At 35.6% G+C, this 26300-nt stretch overlaps 1 protein-coding gene across 6 annotated transcripts in view; it reads right to left on the bottom strand.

The window, feature by feature from the left end:
* The window catches only part of ATRNL1 (attractin like 1), a 396494-nt gene that overhangs the window by 112445 nt on the left and 257749 nt on the right, over positions 1-26300 (bottom strand). For 5 of the 6 annotated variants that reach the window (XR_004307737.1, XR_004307736.1, XR_004307738.1 and 2 more), the window contains one exon: positions 1764-1871. The exons of the other annotated variant lie outside the window; for it this stretch is intronic. Coding sequence is in view for 2 of the 5 variants with exons in the window: in XM_032445435.1 (XP_032301326.1) it covers positions 1764-1871 (108 nt within the window). In the remaining 3 variants the exon portion in view is untranslated. The remainder of the gene's footprint in view (positions 1-1763; positions 1872-26300) is intronic. 6 annotated transcript variants of the gene reach the window in all.

Raw genomic sequence — 26300 nt, 5'->3', positions numbered from 1 at the left:
TCCTTCAGCCCAAACAAGATCTGAGATTAAAAAACAGAATGGCAACTACAGTTTCTGGTGCCCTGGATTAGAAACTTATTTCGGCACTTTCTTGCAGAATATACTCGAAAAGCCAGTCAGTGTTCTGAATCACATTCATTTAATGCTCAGTACAATGTTTCCTTTTGATATAGATCACTGTGTTGTAATTTCAAGGATATTTTGAATGGCCTCTATTCTGTGCATGACCGCATATTAATTAGTTATAAAAAGCAACCCTATGTTTACTGAATACTAAGCAATTACTAGAAAAATGCTTAGTACAGGGAGAAATAGCCAACAAAGACTGTAAAATAAAATTAAAATATTTTAGCATCTCCTTCTTTTAGCTATAGAAAAGATACTAGAGAAGAAAACATGGCAATTAACTTGTGATGTTTACTTCTAAAGTTTAATTAAATAATCAGTATGTACAGAATTAGTTTGGATGCTGCAGCTCCCACTCATTGCCTCCCTCAGAAAAGACAACAGAGAAAATGTTCTCAGATGTCAGCACTGAAACAATGAAAACACATTCCAAAAAGTTAACTTTTAACTACAGCGTATTTTGTCCTTAGTCTGGGAGCTGGAGAGATCTTCTGCACCAAGATAAAAGGAGACAGAAGTATGGTGAATAACGGGGACGAGTTTTTTGTCCAAAAATAACAAAGCTTCTTCAAAGAGATACGGCATTTTTATGCATTATCTAATCCAAGTATTTAAAATATATCAGCAAGAATAATTCTGATTGCTTCCTGTACAGTACAAGGACGGAGAGCCTAAATTTGATAAGTACTCAAGAGTTGATACTTTTTTTTTTTTTGCTATGAATATGTTTTTCACATTGCTCACTTCTCTAAGACCCTTAGAGATTTGATAGAGTATATTTAATCTTCAATTGAAAGAGGCTATTGAGAAAAGTAAGAGAAGCTTTGAATTTAAGAAGAATTGGCAGCAATGAAAAGTACAATCTTGAAAGATTTCATAGCTATCACACCTCATTCTCGGATCTCACCATAAATAAGATAAAGTAATAACAGTAAACACCCTATTGTAAATAAAAGTAAAGGAATAGAGTATTAGCATCCACCAAAAGACTGACTTAGATTAGACATTCATTATTATCCACATACTGTAATTCTCCTTCTATTTTCAGGTGAAACTTCTAGAATCCATTTCATGCATTATTACACCATTCCAATATTACATTGCCATGCATATTATTATTTCTTTTTCAATGGTCTGCAATTACAATAAAAAAATGCAGTAATGTAGCCATTACCTACAAATGACAATATGCAGTATACTCAGTGTTCTTTAAATCTGTACATACAAAACACTGAAATGCTACTCACAGCTACTTTATTTATTTATCTGTTTGTTTTAGGCAATCTCTGCTAATTAAGATAGATGTTAACTAGGGGGCACTGTGTACTCAAAGGACTGAACATGAGGTTTGTTTCCTCCTGCGTCTTGCATCCCTCCAGCTCATATCCATCATGGAAGGAGCGCCAGGTGAGCTGACTGTCACTCCAGCCAAGGCTAATAGATTCTCCAGTGGCTTTTGTTACAGCTCATGTCATGCTATTAAAACTATGCACCTTGAAAATGGCATAACATATGTAGCTGAGACTTGTCAGCTCCAGGTAATCAGACACTGCTTGGATTCAAAAGCAGATGCAGATGAGACTAGCAATATAAATATGCAAATCACAATGGTCCCTTGTCAGCACCACTGTTCCTACCTCTAATGGCCCTCGTAGAAAGTCTGTTTGCTCAGCTCCTACTTCCAGTGCTACATCGACAGAAGCAAAGGGGCGGCTGGCCATCTGCTGTCGTTCCCGCATAAGTTGCTGATGGGGAAAAAATGATGTTTTAACAAAACATTAAAAAGTGCACCAAATATTAGGCTTCACTACTATACCTCCTGTTACAACATAAGAATGCAAATAGCATGCAAACACTCATATCATATTTTTAATATTAAAGGGAGAAATTTATACCAAATGATCATCATCAGTGTTTACTTGAGCACTGAGCCTGGAGAGTTTATGTCATCTACAAACAGTCTTTCAGCTTGGGCTCTGATGAAATCTCCAAATGAAAGTTCCCCTAGCTGGCTATTCATTCAAAATAACTTTGCTATTTGTGCACACTGGAAAAAGATATGGGAAATGGTTGGTAAAAATAGCTGAAGTCTAATTTCACTGATAAAGCATGCATCAGAACACCTGCCAAGAAAAAGCCCACTTGGCCTTCAAATTTTCATACTTTACTACTAAACCAGATGGAGCTAATAGTGTCAGGACTCATCATTTTATACAGCATAATTCCTGCCGTTACTTAAATACGAAGAATAATGTGTTAGTATGGGAAAGACTGCATCAGTATATGTGTATGATCAGTCATGCTCACAGAGTTTGTATTATCCCTTCCAATCGTACCAGCATGCACAGAAGTCCCAAGCAAAACCACAAAGCTAACTCATATTTCTTCCTCAATCTGTAATTATAATGCTTATTAAACCACAATGAATAAAAATGATGACCAGCAGTAGATATTACAGATCTTACTCCACTGGTTCAGTGCAACTAATAAAAACATTATTAAATATTTAAAGTGAATGAGTAATGCAATTAAAGTCGTGTGCTCCTTCAACTGAACAGGATGTCACAGCATCTTGAGAAGACGAAATGCTTACAAAAAATGTTTTATTAGGAAATATCTCAGTTTCATTTTCTCTGTGTTTTTCTCCTTATTGTTTATCTAGAAAGCTTAAAACGTTAGAACCTGGCATTTGAATGTTAATGACACTTGCACTGTGACGCACTGCTCATAAAACCCTTTGAAATAGTAAAGGGTACACAAATATTTTTGGCAGCTTACTAATAAACACTCTTGATTTAAAGTCTATGACACAAAAACAACCTCGTTTTGTAATACCTTTCATGTGGTTTTTTTTCCCCTCAACTTGCATTTTAACATTGTCTTTAGAAATCTAAAGAGCTCAGACCACTAAAATCAAAACAGTTGAGTATTCTCCTAACTCATACCCTGTATATTCACAAGGCCCTTTTTTTTTGTACCCACGCTCTGAATCTTCCAGTAGGCAACTATACCAATGGGTTCCCAGTACATCATACCAAGGGGGTAGCTGAGACATCTCTGAGTGAACAATAACAGAAAGCCTATTTTGAATATCTAGATGGTTAGAAATTAATTTTTTAGCCTTCCATTTAAAAAATGAACCTTTGTATATTTCCTGACAGAAAAAACTACTATGGCTCCCACGTCTCACCAGAAACTTGATAAACACCACAAAAAAAAAAAAAAAAAAAAAAAAATTAAGTGTAAAAAATACTCAGTTGATAAAGGATAAAATTACTGCATTTAGCTCATTTTCTTCCTAAAATAACAAAAATGAAAGAATGCAATGTTATTAGAGCAGTCCTACCATATGGCCTCATTACTGTACAGTATGCCTACAGAGCTATCAGCAAACGCATACTTTTTAATGGGAAGCCTGATATCATTTTAAACAAATAGAACTGCTTGGAAAAAAATAGTTAATTGAGCACAATAATGTATATTACTAATGCAAAAATGTTTAATTAAAAGACATCGTTGATACAGAATGTAAAGGAATGAGTATTTTATTTGCTCCTACTTTTTTAAGGTTATAAGTTTTCTCTGCTTTTAGCCAATTGTTCAGTAAAGCATTCTCATTCACAAGGCAGTAGCTGGAATTTTGATACTCTCACGTACGAATAGAACTATGATGATTAATACCATGAAGATTCTTAATTAGTTCTGTAAACAATGAACATTTAAAATGTTCAGCTACCCATCAAGTGCTGCTGAGTTTGGCAGCTGAGCACTTGCTCATAAAAAAAAGTGCTCTACTCAAAATACTGCTTCTATCTGGTCAGCATTTTAAATCCCCTAGTAAGGTGCAGAGCAAAAGTATCAAATAAGGGGGAATAGGGAGAAAAGCAGTAAGATATTATGATGTTTAAAATCAGATTTGTGGACAGAAAAGGACACAAACTCCCACCATTTGCAGCTGTTCATGTATCAAGACCTGTACCAACTAAAAGTTCCAGTCAAAGAAAATTATGTGAGTAGGGTGGCAGTCAGGTGTGACAACCCAGCCACAACAATTTTCACATAGCCCATACAGGTATGGGAAGATTCCTGTCATTCACCTGACTGGGCAGGAAACAGAGAAATTCTCCAAGATTTTATTTACAGATCGGTACTATGTAAGAGTGAAGGAACTCATCTGTTTCTCAGCAAAGATGAAAAAACACACAGATTGCATCACAGATAAGTAATAATAAACATGGGATAGCAGAAATTGGAACTACATGGTTTTTGTGTACATATATAAATATTCAAAATGTTACTGCACTTAAAAATCATGAAGAAAAAAAAAAAACCCTAAAAATATGGCTCTTCAGTAGCTAGAAAATATTCATTTAGAGACAAAGAACAGATTTGTATCATATAATACTTGAACATTTAATCAGAAATCTAATTTATAATACCCAGATTAAAGAATATGCCTAAATATTCACTTAAAATTATGGACAAATCAAAACCTGAATATCTCAGCATGGGACTGATAAATACAGTGAGCCTCCATCTGACTGACTATAAAACTGATTTCAAGTTTTACCATAGTTTTAAAGTCCAAGAATATTGATGAAATTTGGTTTCTAGATTCATCTCTCATTTCTTTTCCAACAACTTCAGAGTATTAATTTTAAAGTTAATTCATATCCTGTTATAGAGCTTATCTCAAGTATAACACAGTATTTGTCATCAGTGAAGAACAACAAGATATTACAATAGTATAAATTACTTCACCAGTTTCTAACTCAAAACTCATGTAAGTCAAGAACACGATGGATGGGATGAGACAGGATGGGATGGGATGAGATAGGATAAGACGATATACACTGACCACCTCAAAATATGTCACAGAGAAATATTTTCCAGGGTATAAAATTATGTTTTGCCATTGATCAGAACTTCTCTGATAAATCCATTTTGAAGAGAATGAAAATGTTCCTAAGGAACTTCTGTGAGAAGATGCATTACATGTATAGTTCTTTGTAAGAAGAAATGTCTCATTTGAATGTATATTGTTTGATTACACTTAAGACTTGCATTCAAAATAGTAAGCACTGCCTTTTCTATGCTCTTCTAAAAGCCCTAATTTGAAAAAAGCATTAGATGGTAGGAACTAAGACAGTTGTACTTTCTCTTTGCTGGACAGTAACAGACATTCTTGAGAAACTGGTAGATTAGGATAGCTGAAGAGGTGGAGACCATTTTTGCCATAAGCAGATGAATAGAAATTCCTTTACAAAGATCCTTCTGATGCAGATAAAAGGGTAGCTATATTTCTAGCAATAGCACAGTTGTACCTAGGTTTGCATCCTTCACATCCTAGATTTTAGTTTTCTTTTTTTTTTCTTTTCCTTTGAAGCATAATTACTAGCAGCATTATAACAAGTCATGAGTTACTCTGGCAAGATGAGTATTCAGTATCTTGAAGAACAGCGATTCTACAATCTTTCTTGGCAGCTTGTTAGTGACACTGTTTTTCCAGTTATCAAATCTGAAATTCCTATTCTGCTTACTCATCACTCAGCTCTAACTTCTCTTTTGGTTTTGTGCTGTCAAGCACTGCTGCAAATAACACCAAATAGCTATAACAAAGGCATTAAAATGCCCTCTGCTGGGTGAGATTTCTAGGAAAACTGATGGCAATATAAAAAATATATATCAAAACATTAATGTTAGTTGCATTAATTAGTTTATGGCTGCATTGCATCTGACAAACTTCTGGGGTACAAACAAGTATGTTAAGAGACAGTCCTGCAAGAACAAACATTCTCTATGAGCCAATTCAGTAAGTCATATTCCTGAATTTTTTATTGCCATATCTAATCTACAGAAGTAGCCTGATTGGGTTTAATGAATACACAAATCCAACTGGACTATAGGCATACAAGTTAGAAATAAAATTTAATTATCCTCAAAATTCCGAAATTCTCATTTTCAGACTGAATTGTACACAGTGATATTTCAATGTGGCTCAGAATATTAGCTTTAATTGTCACAAAGAGTGCTTTCTCTGTAACTTTTCTCATTGTAACTACTGGTGATAGAAATCTCTTCAGATTAAATTAGGTATTTTACATAGCTGGAAAGGAAAGGAATTTCTCATTTACATGTTGAATGACCTACATGGTTAATTTCCAAATCAGCTGATTTCACCGAAACAGTTGGTTACAGTCATTAAACTATTTTACTTCTGAAGTGAAATAAACTCACCAATACGCTATTGCAGCAGATATGGTGACTTTAGGAAGCTAACAAAGGATACCATTGGAAACCAAGGAGCAGGAATAAACATGCTCATGACAGCAGTAGTAGTTTTACAGTCTAGATTCACTCATTCTTTTCACCATGAACTTCCTAAATAACCCTGACCACTTGCCTTCCCTGTGCCTCATTTCCCAGCCTGCTAAGTGGAAGTGCCCTGACCCAAGAGTGCATTCAGGTAGGAAATAAGATATTAAAAAGACGGCCATAGACTAACACGCTATTTGCACTGCAAAATAGACTCTACAGAAAGTTACTAAGATATCAGGGCCTATTCCATGCCACTTTCTTTCAAAATTGCCTGAAGAAAAAGGGCTTTCAGGTGTGTGCAATGTCTGTCTTGAGAAAAAAAGGAGAGGAGTTATACTTCTCATCCTAGCACTGCACTGAATAAAATGAAGGGTTATTTAAACTAGACATAGCCTAGCAAACAATAGCTAAGACATACTTAAAATACAGTGTACACATCCCAAAAAATAACCATTCCAAAAGGTCAAGTTTTTATGTATCCTTTTTGGAAACCAAATACCAGTTGTCTGTAATTTCCCTTGAACAAATCAAAAAAGAGAAAAAAAATGAGCCCGGAAAAGGTCATTTTGTTGCAAGATCCAAGGAAAAGACTTTTTAGGTACTGCACATTTGGAAACAAAGAGCAAAACGTGAATCTGCTGTGACTGCAGGTTAAGGATCTTTTTTGTTCTGGAAAAGAATTCCCATCTCTGTAAGACTGCAAGCATAAAATCTGTGTATTACAATGGAAATGGCACACTGGTTTATGCTCATTTGCAGACAGTTTATGGTTGGAGCCTCACATTACAGTGAAGTTCTGATCCACCCTTCAGGTACTTTCCCAAAGGATTAATTTAGAATATGAAGATTTTTTGGGTTTGAAGAATCAATAATAAGCTCAAAATTCAGTTCTATACCACAACTCACTGCTTTCAAATCTAAGAAGCACTAAACAAGACCTAATCCCATGAATTCATGTTGTGCATTTATGTACTTCAACAACTATAATCATTTTAAAGGTTAGTCAAGACTTAAGTCTTTTGGCAGGCCTTGCTAACTCCAGCACTGTACTCTTCTGAATCAAATAGGCTGAGAAAATCCTTTCAGCAAACCATTATTATTTTGCTAATAGCCAGCAGAGCCATTTTCAATTCACAGAAAGTTTCTAAAAACACTTATTCAGCAAACTAATTCTGTGTACAAAGGAAAAGAGAACTAGATCCACTAATTACAAATGTTAAAATGTTTCCACATAAGGCTTTCTACCGAATTAGCCCAAGGACAGTTATTTATAAATGAATATACTAAAATATGCGTTTAAATTAATTATTTCAGAAAATGAAAGTGAGATTCAAGTACCATATTATGCAAACTACTCTCTGGAACTCATTTACAGTGATGTCACATAAATAAATGCTTTTTAAAACATCTACTAAAGAATTATTAACACCGACAGCAGAGTGCTTCAGTATTAAGTGTCATGTTTATAAGTGGAATAGACAGAGTATGAAGCTACCTTAAATCAAAAGGTTTTTAGAAGAATTGAGTACATCCTATTCATTTTATTAAGCTACTGCTTTTGAAATGAGGCATCATTAATATCATCCATTATTAACACAACTGTTAAAAATGGCTTCAGTTATTTACCTTAGACAACAGATGTCAAGCTTACAATTTCTGGCTCTGAAATAAAGTTTTTGGTTGCCCCGTAGCAATTCAGATTTCCATAAAGATAGTAAATATGATCTAATAAAGGAAACTGGGTATAAGTGGTAGCAGATGAGATCAGTTTGTCCACATCTGTGCATTGGTCCTTCACCACAGCAAGCTGCAGAGTGATTAAGATCTTTCCAGCAGATATAGAAGTTTCCAAGGAAGGCCCCAGTGATGGGGGTTCCACAGTCACTCCAGAAGTCCAGATTGCCTGACAGCCCCTGGGTCAGAATGGTCTTTTGTAAAATCTAAATTAAATCTCCATGCTGACATTTAAGGCAATTGCTTCTTGTCCTGTCTGTATGTGAGAAAAAAATAACTCTTCTCCTCCACAGGAGCTCTTCATGAATTTGAAGCTTCCCTTCAATCCTCTCAACTTCAGACTACTGTAGGGATACAAGAATTTTTTCACCACTTTCACTCCTAGTTTCCGTGCTCCTTTCTGCATCTCCTGCTGCCTCGCAGTCTCATTAAAAAGTGGAGCCCCAGATCCTACACGGCAGAACAGAAGGCTCAGTTCTTCCACCTTACAGATCTTTCTGTTGATAGCATTATACCAGCATCTACGCCAGAATCCATTATAATTCCACCTCATTTTCTGAATATTCTTACCAAAGTTTTCGCTTGGAAACCTTTCAGAAACTCGTTTCCCCCTACATTTTCCTTCCTTCCTTCCTTCCTTCCTTCCTTCCTTCCTTCCTTCCTTCCTTACCTTCCTTCCTTCACTTCCATTCCTTCCTTCCTTCCTTCCTTCCTTCCTTCCTTCCTTCCTTCTCCTTCCTTCCTTCATTCCTTTCCTTCCATATCCTTCCTTCCCTCCTTCCTCCTATCCTTCCTTCCTTCCTTCCTTCCTTCCTCCTTCCTTCCTTCCTTCCTTTCTTCCTTCACTTCCATCGCTTCCTATCTTCCCTTCCTTCCTTCCTTCCTTCCCCTTCCTTCCTCCTTCCTTCCTCCTTTCCTTCCTTCCTTCCTTCCTTCCTTCCTTCCTTCCTTCCTTCCTTCCTCTCTTTCTCTATTTCTCTCTTTCTCTTTTTCTCTCTTTATTTCTCTCTCTCTTTCTCTCTTTCTTTTAGTTTCCTGCAGATGCTTACATCTTCCTCAGAGAAGAATGTTTAATTTGGCAATTACAGAATGGTGGAATTGTAACTTTCCAGCCAATTATTTCAGTCTCCCATCAGACTCCCACAGACAAACTGCAATTCCGTCCTACAATATGCTTGCACACTCTCAGTTCAGTGGTGCTACATATGCAATAACCTGTTCACAAACAAACACCAGAATCAGATCACAGCAGAATCCCACTTGATGTCACTTTTCCCAATCCACTCTTGACTGCTTAGCATCCCCAAGCATACAGTTTTACATTGTAATCCAAATGTGATTACTCCTTCTTCAGACTGTTTATGAGAAAGTTATGTGAAATATTGTCAGAAGGAATGCTGTATCTCATTTCCTTCTTCTCTAAAATGTCTGCATGTGTGTTGTATCAATAAACCAGTTTGGTTTTGCATTACTTGTACTTGACAAAACAGTACTGAAAGTTAACCTCATCTTTACTCTATTAAATTCTTGCAGATTGTTTGAAGAAATTTTTATTTTAATACTTAATAAATGTTCTGCTTTCCAATTGCCCAGCCCTTGCTTTTCTTCTTTCTTTTCGAAGACAGAAATTACAGTTGTTCCTTTCTGGCCCTATTGAACCTCCTTAGACTTAGAGAAAAACCAGTCAGGCTCTGTGATTAGATTGGCACAATAGACAGTTCCCAAAATATCCCAGAATAAATATAAATTGGTTATCAAAAAATATTTAGTAAGAATTCTCTGCCCTGTGTTTCTATATTACTGCTTGAGACCACATCCCTTTTTCATTGTAGGTACTTACAGGCTTTAGACAAGGAGTTAATTAAAACATTCCTCTTCCTATCAAAGAAAAAGTCACTAAGATGAGGTGCAAGTACTCTTACTTTGAAGATTTTTAAGTGCAAGACCAGACTATTTTCATTTGCAAATTGTGCCAAGACAACAACAACAATAACAAAACAGGCAATGAATTTGTTTCCCAAGTAAACTGAAGTGAAAATATACGGTTCAAATTATAATGGTCAAATTGAAATTCTGCCAATTTAGAAAAAAGCTGCAACCATACCTGAACCCTGCCTCACGCCCTGATTTCAGGTCAAAATCTTAAGATTTTGTAGATGACTATAAATTCAAGGTTTGTATTTTTTTCTTCATCGTTTCCTTTCTTCTAATTTTTTAAATTAACTAATTTGTACCAATTTTATGATTTTTTTTTTTCTTTTTAAATGATGAAATAAAAAAATGAGCACGAAAACTCTGGATACTATTTCAATACAGGTGACGTTTGCCTTTACCATTTATTATTTCTGTTGATTATCATTTTGTTAGAGGTGAAGTTTGTCTCCAATTCTTTAACACCATCTATTATTTGAGATTACTCATGCACTGACAAAGTGACAATGTAAATGAAACAAGCGAAGTGCAGCATTCTTAGCAATTATACAACATAAAGCACAGAGCACATTACCATTAAGGAAGGTAAACTGGAGATGTGACTGACATCACAGTAAAGCCTTCCAATGCTTTCAAACTTTAATTTTTCAAGTACAAAGCTAAATAACCATCAATTTTATCGCCTTGCATAGGGGATCAAAAAGAGGTGTACATTCCAGTACCCCACCAGCATCAGAATTGAAATGTCCTAATCTAAACTGGTCCTCAGTGAAAGGAGCTGTACAGCCTCACCACTGCAAGCCACGCAAGCATGCCATACTATCTTGTCCTTCTGAACTGGGTGAGAAAAGTTCCTTCAGAGAATTCTTACAAAAGCTGGAGCTGTGTTACTTCCCGTTATAGTTAACTGGATATCAGGTTAACTGCTTCCCACTCCCATTAAAAAAAACAATGTCAGTGCCACTGGCAGCCTTTTCATTATAATAGTCTTATCCAAGATCAGCTCTAAAAGCAGTATGTTTCACATCAACAACCATTACAATTTTGTTGTTGTTGTTGTTAATTTTTTGCAATTGTTTGTAGCCAGTTTTAAGTTAAGACCAGAAAGTGTGAAAAAAAAATCTGGTTTCTGCATCTGATTGTGCAAAAAATCCTGTCCATCTGGCAGCTTCAGAGAGGAGGCATTTAGCTAATCAGTGTAAAACGAGGACACCGATTTGAAATTTGGGTACATATCCAAAAAATATTCCAAACTTCACAGATATGCTCACCATACCCATCACCTCCAGGTCAGCAAGAACTTGGCACACACTGCTTGAGGGAATGGCACATGGTTGTAGCCAACTCATTTTGTGCAGGGAAGTGAACGGTTTTGAAAGAGATGCAGTTCTGCTTTCTGACTGGAGTAATAATATGAATTAAAGCAGCTCTCCTTTGTTCATGTTTACCAAATTGAGACAATTGATATAGCAGATGTGAGATGCTACACCTCCTAATGTTGACTGGTCAAGAATAGCAGAAAAACAAATTGCTCACAAAGCTCTCAGCTCTGGCTACAGAACAAGATAACTGATTATCTCTCGCCTCTGAAAGAAACCAAGAAACCAAGATGATTTACTCTGAGCTCAACTATCTAGAACAAGAAAGTACTTTGAACAGGAATCTGCTGAGGTAAGGAAGTCTGAAGCTTGCAATATATTGATGGAGAATTAATTTAGAATTTGAGCTGTGGAGTTGAGTGAGAAAAGTTGGTTTATTGAAGGGACTAGAACACGTCTAATCTCCTAAAATATTCAAACTTCATCAGAATTCTAGAAACTGAGGATTTCCAAGTACTAAATACCCTAATCCTACAGTCTAAAATTAATTTCTGGAATATAAAGCCCATTACCAATTGCAGTGGACCATCCTCGCAACATATGTATCACCAAAGGTCAAGTTTTTATCTTGATAGCAATATGGTGCACATTCCAGAAATCAGAATTTTCTGGTAGTATCCCTAGAAGAGGTTGCACCAATCTCTGTACATACTCTGTAGATTAGACAAAATACTGTGAAAGAGTTAATCCCTCACCAGTATCACAATGAGACTTCCTATATAAAAGTGGCAGAGTGTAAATCAAAGTATTCTGGCATTTTGAGCTCCAGTTAGACTGTTTCAAGAGAGAGAAGTGGGACAATTTAGAGTTCATCAATTATATCACATCAAATTAGTCTCCATCACAGGCTTCGCTCGACAGCTTTCATCTATTCTAATTTACAATAGAGAGGACAGCCAAGTACAGGATTGTGGCAATGACACCATCAAAGGGAAGCATGGTAGTTCTGCTCCTCAAGAATGATAGGCTTTTCCAGAAAGCATCTTCAGCTGGGTCAGAAATTCCAGCCAGATTTAGTTTCCTTTATTTGCTCTGCTCTTGATTTAAGGAAGTAATGCACTAAACATCTTTATAGCAGTCACTGCCTTTATACAGACACTGCTCTCTATCTCGCAATATCACATAGTGACTTACCCTTGCAGTTGAATCCTTAAAATAGACAAGAACACTACTGGAATGCCATTGTAACTGTATGTGGTAAGGACATAGGTTAGCTATTTTAAAGGGGAATAGCTATCAGCAAATTTGCCTTCTAACTGACACTTTACATCTGAGTTTGTCACGGTTATTTGACAACACTGTCAGTGCAGTAACGTAAATCACAGCAGACCACAGAAAAGCATTTCAGTATCCTATGTAGGTATCATTTTACAAAACATTTTAATATTAAGAACCCATCCTTTTGCTGTAGATCTCTTCAGAAGCATCGTGCATTTAAATTGCAGACCAAAGGCTTGGATGGATTCAGATGGAAACCAGGCCTTGAGCTGGCTTTCTGCATAGTGGTAAACTTATACAAGGATGAAATATCTTCCTTGTTGCTTCTATCACAATAAATACTAAGAGTCCAAAAGAGCAACAAGACTGCTTACCGTATAGCAACCAGTTTACTCCTAAAATATATATATATATATATATTTTTTTAAACAGACAAATTAAAATAGGCCTTTAAAAGTACACCAATTGCAATGTTTACTTCACCACAATGAGCAGGCTTCAAAGCTATATTTCCATCCTCTTCCATCACAGTTTCTATGCATATCTGTACTACATGAACCAATTTTGTACCTGATTTTCTTCTAATATGGCCTGTTTCCAAATGAAATACTGCAAGCTCTAGGCAAGTCAAGGTCATCTTTCCCTTTCCCATTACTTTACTCTCTCCCCAAGGTTGACTTTGCTGGTAAGACTTTATTGTGAACTACTAATAAGCTTTTAATGGCAGTCTTCAAGTTGTTTTAATAGTTGTATCAAATTAAAATGCTTAGGGACAGGTAAATTATCAGTTCCTGACTACTAATTTTTAGAGACTCTCAAGTGAATTCTGTACTTGTAAATACTAGGTAAAAACTTAGAAATTAGATCATCTTTTACCTGGAATATTAATTTGTTCCTTCTTTTAATATCCAGCATTAAAAAACTGCTATAAAGGACAATTGAATATAACAAAATATACTCATGACTTTTTTCTTGCAAATCTGGAAACGGGACATCCTTTATTCTTCCAAAATAAGTCCCCTTCTGTGTGGGAATCTTTTACCTTAGTTAGAGAGTGCCATAAAATTTTTAGGAATGTGGACTTGTTTTCCACTGTTTGTTCCAGCTGGAGACATATTGGTTTAAAATGTCAGGGAACCCACTATGTGTTAATGGATTTTATACGGGCATCTGCTAAACACTTTCAAGTTTACACCACCATAATATATGAGACAGCTGGAATTTCATTAATTGAAATTTATTTACCTAGGAAAAGAACAACAACATCCTTAATTGAGAGACAAAAGAAAACAAAGTTATGATCTGAGTCAAAGGTGCCATACATCTCCGTCATTCCGCTCAACAGACCTACATTTATCACAGTGCAGGCAAAGAAAGGACTCACCCTTGGGACTTCTAAAACAGAGCACGACAACTGTGATTTGCCTAATTAAATTTCCTTACTCATTTGCAATTGAGGGAAATATGCTAGTCTATATGCTCCACTCCAACCTAGGGTGCTTTGGTTTCGGTTTTGTTGGTTTTGTTTCTTCCCGGAGCTGTGATAACCTAGTATCTGTTTTCATTGCTTTACAACGAACGTGTAAAACGTCACATCTCAATCACGCAAAATATTGCTCATAGGTTCCAATGGCTTCAGGTAACGACATCAGGAAATTGGAAAGATGTTTTTCCTTATCTGGTAAGATTAAATGACAGAACACAAGTTCTCAGCCACCAGGAAATTTTGCTTTGGTCGTTCAGTACAATTATGCCTTATGCCTCAACTATAGGGAGTGTAGTGTTGAATATTCATTTAGAAAGACCAGCTTTTAATCAGAGACCAGAGATCAACATAGGCAGCTTGAAGAAGTTAGGTTATATGTTGTGATTTTTCTTATAGTCAACATTAAATCTTATATTAAGAAAAGGTAACAGGAAAATCTAACAGCGGAGGTAAACACCTTTATGTAGGAAAAGGTAGACCAAAGAACCATACTTAGTGGATTATTAAGATCAGCATTATTAAATTAAGAATGTACACAGCCATAGGCCATTGTAGTTATATCATGTAATTTGCATCCAATACAGCCTTTTTTGAGAGTCAGTAACAATGCTTAGGTACATAGCTCCAGAAAGACCCTAAGAATAATAGTATCATATTATTTCATTTTCCAAACTTATAAACAGTTCAAAATGCAAAGAACAGTTCCCACAGTTTATTTCAGTAACATACTAAGAATACATAGCTGAAATATTTTGTATAAAGACCCCAAAGCGGGTTTAATTTTTACAGTTTTGGTAATGCTCCAACACAAAGGGGAGCAAACATAACATCAGCAAATTGAGTTTCATGCAGGGAAGAGGAAACTCTTGTACCTCCAAACCACTGATTGTTAAGACTATAGACTTCCTATAAAAAAATAAAAATATTTAATGTATTTGAATATTTGCCTTCATAAGTAATTTTGGATTGTGTTGTTTTTCTCTTCCATTTCAATTTTAATGAAGGAATTCTATGACTTCAGTAGTAAAGACTTGCTTGCAGTTATATTTCATTGGCCTTTAAACTGATGCGCATTCATCCCTATCCTACAGGCAAACACCATTTTTGAATTTCTCAGTCTTTGATGGAGGGAAGTTTTGACCTAATTCTCTGCAGCTTTAAAGGCAAAATATGTCAATGATTTTTAAACATGACTTTTTAAATGCAAGTGCAGTAAAAAAAATTCCAATAAAAATAAATAACGGTAACGAAGAGAAATAAATAAATTAAAAATGCTGTAGATTAAATTATTTTCTTTGAAAGTGGAACCACTCACATCTCATAAAAGCAGTGTTCTATTTATCATGCTGACACGTCAGATACATCTGGTTATATCAATCATACAAGTTAAAATTATACCCGTTACTCTGTATTATATAAAATGTTACCAGAGTCCTCATGCTTTGTTTTGAGAAAGGCAGAAATTTCTAAAATATATAACTTAAAATGTATTCTCATTTGTAGTCTCTCTTTCTATATCAAAAACAAAATAGGTCCCAATGACCAGTTGAGTTTCTGATCCTTATATATATATAACAAGATGACACTATTATGCACAAAGTAAACATTACTGAACTGTGAGACTCAGATAAGATAAAGGACTACTGGTTTTACTCCAAGACTTTTTTGCTAGTCTTGCTTAGGCCTTTTTCCATATTAACAGGTCGGCGGCTGTGACTCAGCTGCACAAAGCAACTCTCGTACTTTCATCTCCTGGGGCACTTCTTCTCCAGAAGCAAACCCATTTCATGTCACCTCAGCTGCCACTGGCAAACTCACCAGCAGTGCAGAAGAATCAAGCTGTGATGGGATGAAATCCAGCACTCCCTGAGCACGTCATTTATTCTTGCAATGAATCAACCAAAGTGGCTGGACCTATAGTCAACTGCATATGAAAAGGACATAGAGTGCCACTACACTAGTACATTACGCTTACTTTCCAAGGAGTAAACCCTTATGCAAAATCTTACTGTGTGTCATACAATCTGTTGTGTCAGCTGCATTTCTCAAAGTATATTTACTTATTTAAAAGAAAAGTCATCAATAATGACTCAGCACATACAAATGGCTCAGTTCAAAATGTTTTATAATGTTTATGAACAACTTCTATTGAAAGGTCCAACTCTTAGTCATATTAACAAGCCAAATTGCATACCAACTTGCCTAAAACCCCTCAAACAAGTGGTCATTACCTGTGGGCACACCACTGTTTCTGCTAAAAAACATACTAAAGCTTTGCTGCAAATGTTTGCAGACATGAACCACACACAGGATACCTGAAAGTCTCTTTAAGTGTCTGCCTGCTTTACATACAGATGTTTTGGGTGAATTGCCCCTTTTCTTCTCTCTCTTTTTTTTTTCTTTATACTTGAAGAAGCAGACATTTGTGTGTTGTGAGCCTAAAGCTGCTCTTGCATAATAGAGAGCTTGGCTGCTACGTTTCTTAACGCAAAATGACATGGAACATTGTTTGCAACATACGGAAAAGCTGAAAGTATGCCCTAAGGCAAAACATCGTGAGCCATAATTATTCAATTATGATGTTTAAGATCACCCACAGTTGTGAGAGCACTGCATAAATGAGGCGTAATGAAGAGGGTTAGGCCAGGTCTGACATCTCACCCTTCTCTCCGATTACATTGGCTTTGGGGATTTAACTCAGCTCTGTTGTATAGTTCCTTGTGGCTTATTATTATTTCCATTTTAACATCAAAACAGAACATGTCTGAATTGGCAATGGGATTTTTTTGTCCTACGTTTAAAAAAAAAAAATCACAATCTATCAAAAGGAAACATACACACATTTAAAATACATAGAAATAAACTTAAGATATAGGGAGCTATAGAAATAGAATTGGATATTCATCATTATGGTCAAATAAAACACATACTGATCTATACAAGACTTCCTATGTCCTTATTAAGGTGCTTTACCACGAGTGGCGTTATTGAAAAATACGATCAAGAAAGAAGTAATGATCATAGAAATGTTTGTGCAAAACAAATGCAATTTAAAAAAAAAATAAAAAAAATAACAATAAATGTTGCCTAGTTTCTTCCTGAGCAGTCCAGCTCTCTTATAGCCCTTTAAAAATGGGTTTATGTCGCAACAGAATTCATAGGCAGCAATAAGGCTCTCAGCTCATCACCCCCACAAGACAAATATGAGGAGTGTGCAGACAGCCCCCGCTGGGGCTGGGCCCCAGACCACAGTGCTGGCAGAGAGGCTGCAGCTGCAGTGAGCCTGGCAGGGCAGGAGCCATCCAGCTCTGCCCTCAGGAAACTGTGCTGTCCCTTCTTCCCTGTGTTTCATGTGAATAAAACAGCAACTCATTTTCCTGCTGTGATGCCCTTTCCTTCTCTCTACCATTCTGTTCTGGTTTTGATTTTCCCTTCAGAAATGACACAGCCTGCACAGGGCAAAATTTGCCATGCTTCCTTCAACACTTGTTTTCAGTTTTTGGCAGCCAAGGATGGGAGTGAGGAACAATTTCTCTGCACACCTCTACAACTCTTCCTCCCCTGTCAGCAGTGATGGACACGATGCAGAGGCAGGAGAGGTACAAGAACTGTCTGTGCACTGTTGGAGGAAGGAAGGTTATGGGGCAGTATTTGGTTGGTTTACCTGCTATTCCTTCTCTTTGGGGATAGAAACAGCAAAAAGTGCATCATATCATAGAATCTCTGTAAGGGATGCTCAAAGGTCATCTGGTGCAACACCCCTGCACTGAACAGGGATATCTACAGCTCAGTCAGGTGCACAGAGCCTGGTCCACACTGACCTTGGGTGTTTCCAGGGATGGGACAGTCACCACCTCTCCAGACAAACTGTACCAGTGCTTCACCACTCTGCAGTTCAACTCACTTAGGAGATGCTATACACCATGCTATTAGTGTACTCAGAAAAAAACAATAATAGTAATAATAATAAAAAAACAAGCTGCTTTTACTAACAAAACAAAACAACCCCCCCCCCACACACACACAAGATTTAGTCAGCAGTGTAAGAATGTCTTGAGTAACTAAAAAGAGAGAAGCTAAAATATATCTTTCTCTCCTCCAAGTACTATGTGGAAAAAGAATAGACTCCTAATAATATTTTCCTCCTTGTAGTTAGTGCTCAGATAGCAAATAAGTACAGAGTGAATATACAGATGAGTCCTAGAATGAGAAGCGTTTGCTAGGATCCATACTTGGGGCGTTCTGCAGCAGTAAATATTGCTCACTGCCAGCAGGCACACATACAAATGGAGCAAAAACTCTGCAATGAAAATAATATTTTAGAAAATTTATTCCTCTTTGCTGTGGGGCAAAAAAACAAAAACAAAAAGAAAAAAAACAAAAAAATGATGTGGATTTTAATAGAATGCTGAGAGAAATTAAGACTACAATAAATACATGTACAGGTAGAAGTCACTTTTTAAAGTAGCACATAAAAAAGCAAAGCCAAGAAAAGGAGGCTAAAAAGCAATTTAGCTGAAGAACAAAGATTTCAGGTATTAATTTACTGCTACAGATATGAGCCCACAGCTAGCATAAGCACAAAACACTTCCTATGCAAATATGCCAGGCAAGCTAAGTTTCCCTGCTATGTTCAATATAAGAAAAAAATGATATCATGGGATAAAAAAAAATCTACTCACTAGTTTTTATACTGTAATGTTTTTTGCTAAGATTGCTATTATTGCTATTATTTTTTAAAAGCATTTAAAATCAAGCAGTTACTTATGATACAGACAAACCAACAGGGACATGTTCTTAAACATGACATGATATCTGCCTCTGACATTATCCCGTCAAACATTTATTCAGGGTCCGTGGCTTCTGATAAGAACTCAGCACATTGCTGCCGTTCTCCAATTTATTTCTCAGGTTTTTGATCTGCCTGTTGATTATCTCTGAGCTAGTGGTACAGAATCTTACGTTTTTCCAACTTGCATCCTACCACCAGCCAATTCCTTAAAGGAAAAGGCTCTCAGAGGATGATCTCACTTCCTACCACCATTCTGTGTACTTTTACCAATGCTGAAACTACTGCATACTGCAGTAACAAAAAAAAAAAAAAAAAAGAAATTGTCACAGCTGAACTGCAGGGTTTGGGGGATTTTTATCAAAATAATTTTGCAGGAGAGAAAAAAAAAAAAAAAAAAAAAAAGGATATTATGTCAGAATTCACTGCTTCCAGGGTGAAGAAGTGGCTTTATTTCTACATGCAAGCAAGAAATAAGAATAAGCTGATTTCTACCAATTCATTTTGTCACAGAAGTAAAAACAGCATATGCTTACTTATCAATGACTGCTACATAGAGTGCTGCTAGGCAAAAATGATACAATCTGACTGAACACCACTTTATTTTGGCATTTATTTTGGCTTTTATAACCCTGAAAAGATTAATTTTTATCTGGTTTCACTTTGGGAATGTGGATGAACTCTGCCATGATGAAATGCCTTGTAAGAGATGGCCCCAGTATAAAGGAGGAATAAGGTGAAAAGAAGGGGGAAATACAGAATTTGGTGCACATCTTCCTGATGTGTAAAGATGGCTGTAATTTGAATAGTTTGTTCCTGTACCAGGCATTTTGTAAGGCAAATAGTATTTATTTGGAGAGATTTGCAGACTCTCAACAGTAATTCATGCAAAACATAGAAATCCTGAGGAAACAGATGGAAGAAATGTGTAAAGGAAAATTTCAAGCAAGGGAATTGCAATATTTCCAACAAAATAGTTATTTTCAAACTATAATTTCACCTGACTTATCTGTTAACAGAGGTAAAGCCCCTTTGTCATGGATGTTGACTGCATATAATCTGTTCACTGAAAGTTAATATACAGCTTAATATACACACATACAGTCTATTGCTCAAAAGCTGTGAGCCAGGAATTCACCACATTAGCTGCTGTGCAAACAAAGGAAAAAGGCGATTTATGGTCCAGAAGGTTTATATTATAATTTGTTAATTTTCAATGAAGAGTGAAAGATAATCTGAATGAGGCATTCAGGCATTTAAAAACAGGAAGTATTTAACTATATAATGCAGCGTCTGAGTCTGCTTTCAGAAAACCCAATTACCAGATACACTGAGAGCTGCCATAAGTTGATAGAAAGAGGTGAAAATTGTCCTTAGGTATAAACGCATGAATTGGCACTAAAGTCAACGCAACCAAGTTGATTTACAAATGAATTTTGATCCACTGTCCAAAAAAGAATATATATATATATATATATATATATATATTTATATATATATATATATATATAAAGTTGAAGCATGAAAAAAACACACCCAAACAAAAGAGACACACACAAAGAACAGACTGTAATAGACCAATATCCATAAAAGGAATGCTTGCTCCTATAACTGCAAAAACTACCCCTATTACAAAATAAAATAGAAACAGTAATGATGGTTACCACATAGTTTGTTATCTCTAGTCCTAAATTCTTACTGGACATTCTGAGTTGATAAAAAAAAACAACCCTAGTGTTGCTCACTGTACTTTCTTCACCTGCAGTGGACACTGGATCACATCTAGAAAAGCCAGATTTAGGAGTTTTTGAGACATCTGTGAAACTAAAGGAATACAAATAAAAGTATTTCATTCGTATAAAGTGATAAAATACTCTTTTTTTCCCATACATCGTATACACCCATGTACGCTTACCAGAAAGATTTAGAGCAACTGTAAATGTCTTAACATGAAAATCAGAACATTTCTGAGAGTAGAAACTTTGAGTTCTGCCCCTCCCTCCCAAGACCTTCATCATGAAGGACAACTTCTGAATTCAAAATATAATCATCTATTCATGAATCAACGATTTCACAGAATCCTCAAGTTGGAAGGGACCCTGAAGATCATTTAATGCTCCAAACCCTTCCACAGGTGGGGATACACCTCACTAGATCAGGGTCCACAGCCCCACTCAAGTTGGCCTTAAGCATTTCCAAGGATGGGACATCTACAGCTCCTTTGGGCACAGTTCCAGCACTTCACCAACCACACTGTAAAAAATTTCTTCCTGATATCTAATCTAAACTTCCCTTCTTCTAGTTTTTTGCCAAGGTGCTTACCCAGTCATTATTCTCACTAAGTAATTTCCAGTGAGCAAAAATCAGAACACGCTGTATTTTTGAGAATCAAAAAAATGTAATAGAAATTTAAAAAACCAGGCAAGATAGAATTCAACCCAATACAAAACATGATTATTGCAATTATACAGAAACCATTCTTTCAGTACGTGCATACAAGTTTTAAAAATCATCTGTAAAATTGCTATAAGATTTAATAGTTATATGTAAGTGAAAATGAGTATGCCATGTGCTGTGATAATACCACCATTGTGTGATACCATCTGAGTCTATTATGCAGCAGAGCAGAGAAATATCAAGAAATAATTGGCCCAAAAACTCTCATTTTAATTGCTCTGCACAGACCTGGAAAGCAAGTTTGATGTCTCTAATATCAAGGAACATAACCAATTTTAAAAATGAAATAAAATGCATCAGGCTGGTCATAAAGAAATTATAAGCACAGAGCCAAGATTTGCTACACGACCTTCAAAATAAAAGGGAACAATTCTACTATGGCAAAAGGCAATAACAACAACAACAAAAACAGCTCACATTGGCCATTTAGACTTGGGAGCTGGATATAGGGAAGTTGTTCAAGGCTGAAACTCAAAGTTGGTGGCTGTGATGTCTGAGGGAAGCAGCTGGTGATGAGCACTATCAGAATGGACAGGACAACTTTTTTCTAAACAAAAAAACAATAAAAATTCTGACTTCCTCTAAACCACAGCAGTGACATTGGGTAGCTCAATGCATTGCTATACACTGTTCTCAGTATTCCATCATTGCCACATTTTCCTCAATTTCCAGTCTACTTCCTACCCAATAAAGCTAGCTGCAGTCAAAAGATACAGTCTTTTTACATATAAACAGGTTTTATTTTTCATACCTAAAGACATCTTGAGAACTTTCCAAGATATGTTTTTAAGTGACTCTTTAGTCTAAGCTATGGAAAAAAATATTTTCTTGGTGGTACCTTTTAGACACAGCATTACTCCCCACTTTCCCCAAGATCAAACTGATTTAAAAATATGCCAGAATCTCACTTTAGAGTACTCAAGCCTAAAAATTCTTTATATTAGTTATATTAAACTTCACATAAAATGTCTAGTCTGGGGAAAAGGTACTTGGCCAATTTGCAGGAGCTCAGTTTCTCTGAAGTAATAAAGAGATGTTTAAGTCAATCAGTTTTATAATGGAGAACCAGCATCAATGGGAAGTTCAAGAGCAACTCTTGTCGCTTCATTTTAAATACCAGATCTGTCTAGAGACACAATTTTATTTCATTTTATGTTGTTTGCCATGTCAGAATGAAAGTGCTGGCTGCAAAATAGTAAATCTGGGACTGAGTGATTAATAAATGTGCTTTAGGTTTCACTGTGCTAACAGCATTGTTCAATTGTTTTTTCATCTCAGAGTTGTTTGAAGGCTTGTTTTGTTTGTCTAGAACTACTTATATAAAATGCATTTTAACTACCAAAGTTGATCATGAAGGGAAAGAGAGAGAAATAAAAAGATACATTTACATAAACGACCTTGAGATTTCTTAGCACAAAAGGCACCAATGTTTCTTTACTCATTCAATGGATTCTGTGATTCTACTGCATGGCATAAAGTTGATTTAAGAAACTGATAATTATTTTACATTTTAAATGAAAGAACAGGTATTTTATAAGGCCACTGGAAATTTTTTTATATATTATTATTATTATTATATATATATATAAATTTGGTTCCCTCAAAAAATGAAAGCAAAGACAAATCTTGCTAGGATAAATAAATTACACCAGCATGGAAAAAGGACAGAACAATACCAATGACAGCAGATTAACATCTGGGGTTAACTGCCAAGAACAATGCAATGCTTATTAGTACCCAACTGAAACGTTCAATCTTTGTCCTAGCCCACATTATTCATTTGCTAAAGCCAAACAGGCTCTTCATCAGCTTCTGTCTTGCCGTATGTTCTCATTTCCCTGGAAATGTATGGTAATGAAGGTCCTTCTAACAGATGTTCCTCTAGACTCATTAACTTCTGAATCTTGTTCAATTTCATCCACCAAAAGTTAGTTTATTAGAACAAACAATTATGGGAAAATAGAAAATCACAAGAGCTATATTTAACTCCAGATACTGATAGTGAGTGAATGGCCACAGATGCCAGTAATTATAAAGTATGATACATAGAGACTGTCCTGATCAGGGAGTTCCCAGTGTCTCAAGAGACAAAGATATCCTGTGTGATTTCAGGCAAAACAACGTAAATGATTGCTTAGCAAATATCTGTCCTGGTTACTGACAATTACTAAAGGCACAAAGCACTTTGATCCTACTTGCCTTAGGGAGAGCTACAATAAAAGTACAGGACTGTATAAATAGTATTATAGCAACCAACTTCGAGGAAAACACAATGATTTCATAAAAATGCATGAAATAAAGCCCTGAGAAGAATGAAACACAACTATGCACTGGATCTACATAATGATACATAAAGCACGATAAATGGTAGACTTTATTAAAGGTTATTTTTAATGTATCTCTTCACCTCTGTTTCAGAACAATTAATTTATATTTCACTGTTGAATTAAGATTTGAAAATTTGATATTGAGGGATGGCGCACTTCATTTCAGTGATATACCTTTACAAGGGTGTTATTTTCACTCTTCATTACCATGAACTAAACAGTTCAGGGTCGATAAAAGTCCTGACAGTTTTCTTATATTTTATTATTATATCTGAGTTTTAAGGAAATGTAAAATGTCTTCCTTAGCATAAAGACTTTTAGAATGACATTTGTACTCCTATTAAACCTCAGATTAACAAAATTTTACATGATCTCATTTGAAGACTGACAGCAATGTGAAGTATCTACCTAAAAAAACAGAAAAGATGTCTTTTCAGATGAAAAACTATGCTATGTAGTTAGATTTCTAAAAGCCATTACTTATAAAGAGATTGTGGTGTTTTAAAATATAACGTGCAAACAAGTGAAAAGCAGCTACAAATTTGTAACTTGCTTCATCTCTTCTACTTAAAACCAAAATATTCTTAGCTTAAGGGCTCCAGTAATTCTTGGGACAATTCAGTAAGAGATACTGACGAGATGGAAAGAACAACCAGTGCCAGGACATGTAAGTCAGAGATAAGCTATAAAATCTGTTGTAACTCTTCCATGTACTACTGAATTAACCAAGACTGAGGTTTTATTTGGAAATACAAAGTAAAAGTAAAAATAACTTTTCAACATGTTGCTTCTAACCTCTCTTTCAACCATGGGCTTTGACTTCATTTCCCAAATACAGCATCCTCCAATTCCACATACCTACTGACAGACCCAGCGTTATGTTTAGGAGACACAGTGCAAACCGCCACACATTGGTAGGATAGCAGACTATTATATTTCTTTCAGAAATAGATTTTTGTTGAAAGCAAAAACTCATTTTATACGCATTTGAAAATGATGAGCAAAGATGAAAAATGTTATGTAGGCAAATGTTTGCGATGCATTGTGCAGTCATATAATTATTTCTACATTCTTTTGTTTTACTAAACAATCAGTTTATGGATCCACTCATACATTCACATGAACTAAGCATTCTTAGTCTGAACAAGGCTGTATTATCTTTGGTTACTAAGAATCACATGCAGTAGCATTTTTGCTTGAATGAGGTAGAAAGAGACTGTGAGCCTGTTAATTTCTATTGAAATAGACACAATAATTGCACAAAAATCCAAAATCATTTGCTGTCTCAGTTGATCATCTGATAGTTTGTAAGATCATTTGGAAAAATTAAGACAAGCAAAACAAAGGAATAAATAAGTACTGTGTTCTAGGGCCAACTCATGCACCCTTAAGAGAACAGACTCATGGAATTACAAAATGTTATGCTCACCAATGACACTGTTATATGTGAACAGTGTTAAGAAAAAAGACTGAAAAACTCCATTATTTCACCAATCCTGACACCATATTTTTCACTTGAATTCACGACTCAAATTTGTAATTTGTTGTATACAAGTGTCAAATGTTTTTGCAGAGACAATATGAGTGACTTATTTTTAAGTATTTAGTCTCACTTTCTTTCTAATTAAAATATAACAATCATTCATATTTCATAGTCATTAACAGAATTGTCAATCATTAAAAAATAAAAATTTTAGATAACCAAAACAGACCACACTTTAAAGGCATTCTCATATTTAGTTATTTTTCCTTAAAATGATATATAGTAATTATTTATAACTGCAAACGTTGCATTGCCATTCTTTAGGAGTTGATGTGGGTGTGAACACGAAGCTGCAAACATATTTTTAATACTAAGTGAAAATCCAAGCTTTTACTTAACAGAAGTATTCATCGGTTCAGTGCTTGCTGTAACTAATCCCTGATTTTCAAAGATGTATTTCTATTTTCATTCTGAAACTTCTATTCACCTCAATATGTATTTTGGACATTCTGCATTTTGCTATATCAAACACACCCAGCACCCTATACATGTTTTAAACCATAGCAGTATAATAGCTTGTAAAGATAAATACCTTATTTAATTATTATTTTTTCCCAATTTTCAACTGATGCTTTTACAAATGAATACTCTTACCCAGACCATACCAACACCCAAACAAAATATTTCACGCTACATAAGGAAAAGGCAGAAATAAAGCTGTATGAAGCAATGAAGTTAATGCGTTCATCTTACAGACACAGAATGAAAACAAACAAACAAAAAACAACACCTTGTTCTGTTAGAAGAGTTTGCAATGGACACGTATATCAAAGACAATAAATGGGTTTTGCATTATTGGAAGAAGGTTGGTCAAACTACTACTTAGCATGTGTATCAGCGTACAAAATGGGGAAGAAAAGCAGTTGTCTGCATTTCTTCACTTTAGAATCATCTCTGTATGCTCCATTATTGCCCTTCTGAATGGGGCAAATGTATGCATTAAATTTCACTCTCATGGATAAACGTAATATCAGCCTCCAAGCTGTTAGCT

The sequence above is a fragment of the Coturnix japonica genome, chromosome 6, assembly GCF_001577835.2.
Source record: "Coturnix japonica isolate 7356 chromosome 6, Coturnix japonica 2.1, whole genome shotgun sequence".
In the NCBI taxonomy this organism is placed as follows: domain Eukaryota; kingdom Metazoa; phylum Chordata; class Aves; order Galliformes; family Phasianidae; genus Coturnix; species Coturnix japonica.
The sequence above is the reverse complement of the archived record's forward strand: the minus strand, read 5'-3'. Positions and strand labels throughout refer to the sequence as shown.